This window comes from Volvox carteri (genome assembly GCF_000143455.1).
Source record: "Volvox carteri f. nagariensis unplaced genomic scaffold VOLCAscaffold_87, whole genome shotgun sequence".
Lineage (NCBI taxonomy): Eukaryota > Viridiplantae > Chlorophyta > Chlorophyceae > Chlamydomonadales > Volvocaceae > Volvox > Volvox carteri.
The window spans coordinates 3,377-12,431 of NW_003307630.1; the positions used below are offsets into that span (position 1 = coordinate 3,377).

Sequence of the window (9,055 nt, forward strand, 5' to 3'; positions counted from 1 at the left end):
CATATCGCAGGGCTTTGCCACGGTACGTAGGAGTCCCCTGACAGACTCTGTACTATACTAATGCCTTATAACGATAGTTGAACGCGTTTTAGTTAGATTTTGTTGCTTGCAAGGGTCACTGGGGTTTTAGGGGAACAGCGCGGGCCGCGGGACAAAAACTGCTCGCACCAGACAGCTCAACAGGATCTTCCAGACGGCAGACGAAGGAACTGAAAGCCCTTTGACCGAAAGCCAAGAGCTTCCTTCGCCGAGCATCGGGCCATCATCTCTATCCAAACACCAAAGTTTGACCACCCTAACCTCCCGACCTGAGGACAGCCCTCCATGCACGGCCTCCACACAATCCGTGTGCAGAATTCCCTTTGCCAACCCGCACCCCTGCCCGTCGCCATCTCCTCCTCGGCCGTTTTTGCCCTCCCACCCCTGCATGTCCTGTTGCTGCTGCTGCTGCTGTTTTGGGACCCAACCCGAAACCGGACCCAAAGTCCAAGGGCCCAGTCAAGCAGACCATGCAAGACTACTTCGTCGCCGTCAGCGACGCGCTCGGAGCGCTGTGGTCTCTCAGCCCGCCCGCTTGGCGAGCGACCCGGGGTCCCGCGTTTTCCCACCACAGCGGCGCGCCGTTTTGCCTCACCGTGGTCTTTGACGGCCACGGCTCCGGCGACCACGCGGCGCGCACCACGCAGGAGAGCGTGCTTGCGGCTGTGGCGTCTGACCCAGATCTCCTGGACTGCTTTGGTACGTACGTGGGGGTTAAGAAACTTACTTCTGACTGGGAAGAATTTCCTTGGAGGAAAAAGAGAAGGACTTACACCGACAGGGGGGGCCCTGCGGAGGTAGCTCGGGAAGGGAAGGGAAGGGCATCATTCTACATACAGGCGGCGGCATGCAGGGCGGGATTCAAGGGGTTCAATCTACATGGCCCTTCCACCTGGCTGGCTGGCTGGCTGGCTGGGGTATACATACATAATGACGACCATGGAGCATGTGAGCATGGGGAAAGAACCACCAAGAACGTGAAAGCCACGAAACTGAAGGAAACCCGCAGCCCTTATGACGTAAATCGTGATAACAGAAGCCACTTGTTGTCTTGACGAGAGGACCACGGCGGGCGATCTGGGTTTTTGATGTACCAGCCTTTCGGAATATATGGACCTTAATTTTCCTGAATCCCACAGGTTGTTATGGGTCCGTCGCGATGCCCCTCTAACATACACGCATTTAACTAGATAATGTGGCGTCCATTGCGTTTGTCGTTATGTTTGTCATTTGTTGCCATGTGGCGGCCTCATCCTAATTCCTTCCTTCGCAGCTCGCAACATGGAGATGCCGGGTGTGAGCCCCGAGGTGCTGGCGGTGGCCACCAGCGCCTTCCGCCGCTCCTTTAGAGAGCTGGACTCCCGGATTTGCACGGAGGGGGAAGCGCGGGGGCTGCCGGTGAGTAGGAAGAAGAACACGGGAAGGACCCGAGGACCTCTGTATCAAGGGGCGGGAGGTCGGGAAGGGGCGGGAGGTCGGGAAGGGGCAGGAGAGGTCGGGAAGGGGCGGGAGAGGTCGGGAAGGGGCGGGAGGTCGGGAAGGGGCGGGAGGTCGGGAAGGGGCGGGAGGTCGGGAAGGACCCGAGGACGTCGGGAAGGGGCGGGAGGTCGGGAAGGGGCGGGAGGTCGGGAAGGGGCAGGAGAGGTCGGGAAGGGGCGGGAGAGGTCGGGAAGGGGCGGGAGGTCGGGAAGGGGCGGGAGGTCGGGAAGGGGCGGGAGGTCGGGAAGGGGCGGGAGGTCGGGAAGGGGCGGGAGGTCGGGAAGGGGCGGGAGGTCGGGAAGGGGCGGGAGGTCGGGAAGGGGCGGGGGTCGGGAAGGGGCGGGGGGTCGGGAAGGGGCGGGGGGTCGGGAAGGGGCGGGAGGTCGGGAAGGGGCGGGAGGTCGGGAAGGGGCGGGAGGTCGGGAAGGGGCGGGAGGTCGGGAAGGGAACTGTGTGTCCCAAGGGGGCGGAGAAGAAGTAATACTAAGAGGAGAAGGGCCAGGGAAAGGGGAGGAAAAGGGGGCGCATGAAAGCGTGTTGGCCCTAGAATCCAGCTGGGGACGTCGGCAGCTGTTTGCCTCTTGGCTTCGCATGTACCTCTCCCCCCTTTTTGGCGACCATGACACGAATCCGCAATGCGATCGATGCTTTGGGGAGGGGGTTCCCATTACCCCTACACGCGGGGTACGGCCTATGCCCCCGTGGCCCCCTGGCCCCCGTGGTGTCCTCCGACCCCTCCCACCTTCCGACATCGCAATGCCGTGTCTGTCTGTGTGTGCTCTCAGCACGACGGCACCACTGCGCTGGTGAGCGTCCAGGTGGGCCCCAAGCTCTACACCGCCAACGCGGGGGACTGCCGGGCGGTGCTGTGTCGCGGCGGCCGGGCGGTGAGACTGTCCCGCGACCACAAGCCGGAGCTGCCGGAGGAGCGCACCCGCATCGAGGCGGCGGGGGGCCGGGTGGCCAACATGCGGGGTACGTGGCGGGTGGTGCTGCCGCTGGCGGACGGTTGCACAGCCAAGGTCTGCTCCGTGTCCAGGTGCGGCCCTTGGAAGGGGGGAAAGCGGAGAGGGGACTTGGTCTGGTAGGTGGGAGTAGACTTGGGGGGAAAGGAGGTAGGGGTCGGTGAAGATGCGAGGTGAAATGAGGGGGGGAGGGGGGTGGGGGTTAACAAACCTGGCGTGCGAGCGAGGATGTGTTTTGGCCGCTACTTGGACTTGAGAAAACTGGGCGTGGTCCGTACGCCGTACACTGTACATCGATAAACGAACTAGACACGCAGCTAAATGTCACCACCGTTGGGTGACAAAGGTGAGGTTGGGAGAAAACCAAACGGGTGCGTTTTATAGGGGAGCGTAACTTTAAGAACAGTAGAACTCCTCCTCACTCGCGAGCCTTGTGATCTGCCATTTGCCGTCTGTCCCCGTCGTTTCTCGCGGCTTTGGCGCCAGGGGTTTTGGCGACCGGGACTTCAAGGCCGCCTCGCGCATCTCTTCCCAGCCCGATGTGGCAGCGCTGGTGCTGGCGCCACAGCTGGACACGTTCGCCATTCACGCCAGCGACGGGCTGTGGGGCGTGGTGGGAGATCAGGAGGCGGTGGACCTGGCGACGGAGGTGATTGACAAGGTGAGAGGGTGGTTGGGCCGTGGGGGAGGGCGAAGGGTGTGGGGGATGGGTTTAAGAGGACAGTATTAATAGGATAATGTACGTATGTGGTTATGTGTATGTATGTATGCATGTATGTATGTATTATTGGCTCTGGGGGAGGTCGCCTGGGGGCTATGATGAAGCGGTGTGTGGGAAGAAAGGGCAAAGGGTGTTCGGGTCATTGACTCTCGTTTTCCATCTGCTGAAAAACAAGAGACAAGATGAGGGCGTGAACTGTATCTATGATTCTTTTGACACGTACGTAAACAGTTTGTGGGTCTTCCACACACACTGGGTTGCTGCCCCTGTTCACTGGGCGGCGGGAGCCCCTCTTTTTTTGTATCTTACATTTTTCATGTTGCCATATTTTCTCTGGAACGCGCGCTTATATGTCGGGCCGCCCCTCTTTCCACTCTTCCCTCTTCCCCGCGCTTTGAATATGGCTTCCCCTTCCTAAATTTGTCGTACTTCAACTTATCGTACATTTTGTTTCCGCCACCGCAGTTTACGGGCATGACTTCCTTCAACACGCAGCATGCTGCCGCCGCCAAGGCCTCTGCGCAGGAGCTTGTCAAACTGGCGCGAGACAGGGGGTCGATGGACGACATTACCGTGGTCGTGACGCTGTACGACTGGAATTGAGATCTGATTTGGATCCAGCAGGTCGTCATTCAGACCCGTTGGAGCTGTGGATGGTTGGTGACCCAGATCTGGGTTACGTTGTCGGGATTGTTTCTTTTTTGGGGGGCCGACGTCAGTCAGTTGTGAGCTGCTGTGAAATTGTCGGGATTGTGTGCTCTGTCGATGTGCGCTGCTGGCTAAGAGCATGTTGACCCAGATCGATTTGGATTTTGGGATTGGGGATGAAGACCCGTTGACGCGGCTCGATTGAAACTAAAGAACCTATGGCAAGATTGATCTGCATGCTAGGTGCTTACCGGGTTGTTAATTGATACGTGTATTATGTACGTATGTATGTACGTATGTATGTATGTGTGTCTCTCTCGCGGCGTGGCTTTTTGAGTGGTGGAAGGATCGCCCCTCGGACGCGCCACCACTCAGGAAGAAACTTGAGGAGAGGGTTGCTCTGGCGCTCCTCGAGGCGCTCTGACTATCTGCGCTGCTGCAAGCAGACGACTTTGAATTTTGGTTTCGGTTTTTAGTTATATTTTAGTTGAGCTTTTACTTAAGCTTACACGTCAAGAGTCAGCAACATGGTACATGGTGCATATGGGTTCATGACGTATCATCGCGATCTCGAGTGTTTGACGTTCCCCATTTCCATTTTGGATTATTGGGGGTTGGGTGGGCAACAGGGCGGGGTGCAGGTGCGCACGACCGCATTACACAACCGCATAGCACAACCGCATTGCTGGGTTGGTTTTGAGTTGGGTTTGATCCTTGTTTGGGCGCTGGTGGGGGCACTGTATGTATTCTCTCTCCCTTCACCGGTGCGAAGAGGTCGCGAGGTAATGTGGGATGTACACTACGAGGGCGGTTTCACCGGGGTCTCCCCCGCCCGCCCGCCCGCCGCATGGGCCATGTACCTACCAGGTGCGTGAGCGGTGGCAGAAGTCCAAGACGCGCAACTGCATGCCCAGTGTATGAAATGAATTTGGCGCGATGTACATGGTGACGCATGACGAGGTGTGGGTCAGATCGGATCGGATGGGTCGAGTCGATGTGGGTCGAGGCAAATGCTGGTGGAAGTAGGGGGGGTACCGGGGCGGCTACTCCTCGCGCGCGGTGTGTGTTCTGTGCGTGTATGTGTATGTATGTGTTCTGTGTGTGTATGTGCAGTTTTGGGGGATTAGCTGAAAGCTGCACTGCAGGTGGAAAGGGGTGGACTGCCGTCGCGGAGGGATGTCGATGTGGTGGTAAAAGAGGGGTGCCATCCTCCGTTTCGTCGTTTCGTCTCATCATCATCCGTCTTGATTGTATACGAGCGTCAAGGTCCACTGTTGCGCCCCGTTGAGGGGCCTTCCCGCAGCAGATCGCCTCCGTTGTGTTGTCGTTTCGTGGATGTCCTTGCGAGCGTTGGTGCCCCTTGGGTTTGGGAGTGTGGTTCTTTATTGTTGATAACTAACTTGTGTGTTTTCTGCAGTTATGGTGTGTCACATAGCTCACTCTGCTGCACCACAGTTGCGCTTTGCGCTGTGCCGTGCTGTGCGGTGCGGTGACCACATTGTGGACTTCTCTCCCGGTGCAACCCTCCAGGAAAGAGCATTTGGATTCGGGTCTTTGGCGAAAGTGTGCGCGATGGTGGTAGTGATGGTGGTGGTGCCCTCCTGGGGCTCCGGCTCTGTTGCCCGCTGCCCCCCTTGGCTGTTCGTTGTCACCCCTTGGCTGTGAATGGGGCCGCCAACTCAGCAGCAGAAGGGTCCGGCCAGACACGGGCAACGGACATCCAGCACGGTCCGTTTTGCAGTGGTGTCTGTGGTGGCTCCCCTGGTGGGCATGGGATTGGTGACTGTATATGGATATGGCTGTTTTGCTACCAGACCAGCACCTACCTGCCTCAGCGACCGGCGGCACACCACCAATGCGCAGTGCCTCCCCCCCCCTCCTTTCCCATGCCCACTTTAAGAATGGGGTGTATAGGAGGTTGGAGGCGACGGGGGGCCTTGCCATTTGGCTTTGGGCGAAATACCCTATCTACCTCCTGCTGCAGCAGCAGAAGCATTTCTGACGTGGGCGTTTGAGAAAGCTTGGGGGTGTCCTCCAGGCCCTCCAGCCCGCGGCCTAATTCCCTGGTGCTTGCCTTGACTTGACTTTTGACGAAGAAGATAACAAGATGAAGAATGCAGGTCGTGCCTCTTTAGGAAACCGCGCGGGCAACAAGGGAGTTGGATCTTCCCGAGGAAAGGGGCGGGCGGGGGGGGAAGTAATCCCCCCGGGGGTAATGCGGGGAGACCCCGGTTGGTCGATCACGGACCGCGTGTGTGTGTTTCACGTGTGTGTGTCGCGTGCATCTGCAGGAGGATAGGCACCCCCGGCTGAGTTTTGGCCTCAACTGCGGGTCCTGGCCGAAAGTGCGTTTCTATGTCCTCCTCTTGAAAGCGTGTGTGTTTTTGTTGTCGTATGTATAATTTGGTCGTTCGTACATGGAGCCCGTGTCGGACGCAATGTGTACGACACATGGTATTGAGAAATGGTCTTCTGAGCTACTGAATGTTCTTGGTGTATTGTACGGCATCTGGGAGCACACGTGCGTCGAGGTGCATAGTACGAGCGCAACGCAGTGCAGCGCGGTGCAGCTGATCTGGCGCGGCTTAGCTTGGCGTTAACGGTTTGCCTAGGCACTTGTGGCCGGGTGGTGCGTGTGGGTTTGCATGTCGTCCAGGGACTTGTTGGTCTCTTTGTTTCCATGTTTCCATGTTTCCATGTTCGTTTCCATGTTTCCATGTTCATGGTCTGGTCTGGGTTGACACTACTGCAATTAGCGGTTTAAGGTCCTGGGTTCGATTCCTGGGGAGACCCCCGAATTAGTCGGGAGCGCGAGATTATGGCTAGCTGCTGAGATGTGGAGTTGAGGTCACAGTTGATGGACCAGATTCGCACGCTGGATTGGTGGCGATTGCCGAACCCTCCGTCTCTTCGGGTGTTCGGGTGAATGGATGAGGAGGGGTCCCTGAAGGCTGGATCCGCCGCCTTGGACTTACAGTTCGTATGGCGAAGTACAGTGTGGTAGTGGTGGATGGTGCTATAAGGTGATAAATGATCTAGAACTGACAATGTGATAAAGCGGCCCAGAAGCTTCCCACTCTGTAACATTACATACATACATGTTCGTGGTTCCTCAGCCGGCGCGATGTTTCACATTAAAGTGTGTGGTGATAATTGCTGTTTGAAGACCGTCTGAGATGCGAGATGAGAGAGGTCTGTCTGAAAGTGCTTGGGAAGGAGGGGGGGATATTGGGTGCGCGATCTTTTGGTCGTGCTCTGGCTCTCCATGCTGTGTGGGTGGGTAGAGGCAGCCATGACGGTTACATTCCATCAAACCACAGTCCACGAACAGTTGCACCCATGTCGGTTGGTGGTTGGGAGGCAAACTGTATTACCTGACAGCGATGTCTCGAGGCGGAGCGATGTCTTGAGGCGGAGGGGTTGACGAGCGGGCGAAAGGACGCGCCTTGGGGATGAGCTGGTCAGCTGGCGGAGGGAGGCGGAGTTTTAGTTGCGAGCTTCACTTTTTGCCATCTCTTCTGCCTTCTCATTTCTCTTTTGTCGTGCCTTCTGAAGCCAATTCCTATGTCTGTCGTACCTAACGCCTGGTCAAGCCGCACTTTAGGTTTTGTGGTTGGCTTTATTTGCACCAGTGGTGTCGGTTCCCTGCCCAGTATGTACTACGACTGCCAAAGGTGTTTTCTGACCGGCATGTATGTGTGTCCGTGTTAAACGTGTCCTGGGTAACGGCACTGGCAGCGCAACGGTGTTTTGTGAACTGCTGGGGGCTCTGAACGAGGTTGGCAGGGCTGGACGTCTGAGCCCGTGTCATACACCACTGTTTTCGGAAAACAGGCAAACAAACAGACAAACATCATGTAACACCAAGAGGCGCCGTGGTCGCGACACCGTCCGTGCCGTTATGACATGCATGTGTACACGGCCCGGCGTCTTGATTTGGGTGGCTGTGGACCCGGGCTGCCTCGGCGAGACACACATACACAAACATCGGCTTGGGCGAGCTCGTAAACGGTTGAACGTAAAGTTGACACACTTGTGAGTCAGATGAGGTGGGGATGATACGCCACTTTTTAATGTTTTGTGTCCTCACCTCCCGGTCATTATTGAGAGGGAGCCCCCCCGCACTGCCGTCTGGGGCGGCGGGAGAGCAAGGGGGCCTAGTACTGCATACCCCACCACCCTGCGCGGCGCTTGTATACGTCATGTGTGCCCAGGTGTTAAGTTGATCCGTGCGCGCTGACGTCTCCTCCCGCGCGCTCTCCCTTTTCGGGAGGTGGGGAAGGAAAAGGAGGGAAGAGGATGAGTCCTAGGGCACGTTTTCTCTGGCGCGGTTTTTTGTTGTTGTTATTCCAGGAAATTGTCCTATCCTTTTTATCCTTATACCTAATGAGGAGCGAGCGTGTGCATTGCGCGTCGCGTCTTCTGTTTTTGGGCGAGGCCCCGGGCGCGAAGCGCCATTCGGGGGGCCGAGCCCCCCGGGTTCACTGCTGTCAGTCAGTCAGTCAGTCAGTCAGTCAGTGGCTTACATATCTCGCCCCGCAAAATAGCGTTTGAATGCTATATCCATTCTATATCGAAATGCCAAAGGAGGCATTCCAGATAAATCGGAGCGCGAAGATAGCTTTCCATGGCTCCGAGTTAAACGTGCACACGCTACGCGTAAGGTAGGGCTTGCCCAAAAGAGGAATTGCCAAAGTCTGTAATGCGGGCTATGCGAAGCTTGAGCCGGGTTAGCTAAGGCGTAGGGCCTTACGGCCGTTTTAAGTGGTACGACTTGAGGCCGGCGATCCGTGTCCTCAGGATCGTCTTTTGCATAAATAGCGCGTGTTGCAGGTTTTCTGTATCTTGTTTTTGTTGTTCAGCACGCGCTGAACAACGAGGCAGGTCCCGCGCCTTCGGCGCGCTTTCTGTTTTTTCCGCTGTGCTTTCAGCTCTTCAGCAAGACCCATCGGGTAGAGTGCCCTGATTGAAGGAGCACCATTATCGCTCCGTCGTCATCGTCTTGAAGATCATGGCAACCGTAGCAGTATCCGTCCAAGCCGTTTTAGCGGTTTTTGTCGTTTTCTGCGGCGTTGCTGGCGCCATGATGCCGGGCCAATATGGTTCCCAGCCCCCTTCCCCATATATGCAAGGTCTGCTGGGTGGCGGCGCTACGCCGCTAGGAGGCGGAATGGCGCCCAGCGCAGTACCGAGAGCGGCAACT

At 57.2% G+C, this 9,055-nt stretch overlaps 1 protein-coding gene across 1 annotated transcript; it reads left to right on the forward strand.

The window, feature by feature from the left end:
• Positions 1-485: 485 nt before the first annotated feature.
• Positions 486-3,807, forward strand: VOLCADRAFT_119889 (uncharacterized protein; the record flags this gene model as incomplete). The annotated part of the gene is made up of 5 exons (XM_002958134.1): positions 486-738; positions 1,313-1,437; positions 2,304-2,557; positions 2,970-3,144; positions 3,670-3,807. Coding segments are annotated over 5 exons (945 nt in total), but the record flags the coding sequence as incomplete, so codon positions are not given.
• Positions 3,808-9,055: the final 5,248 nt, after the last annotated feature.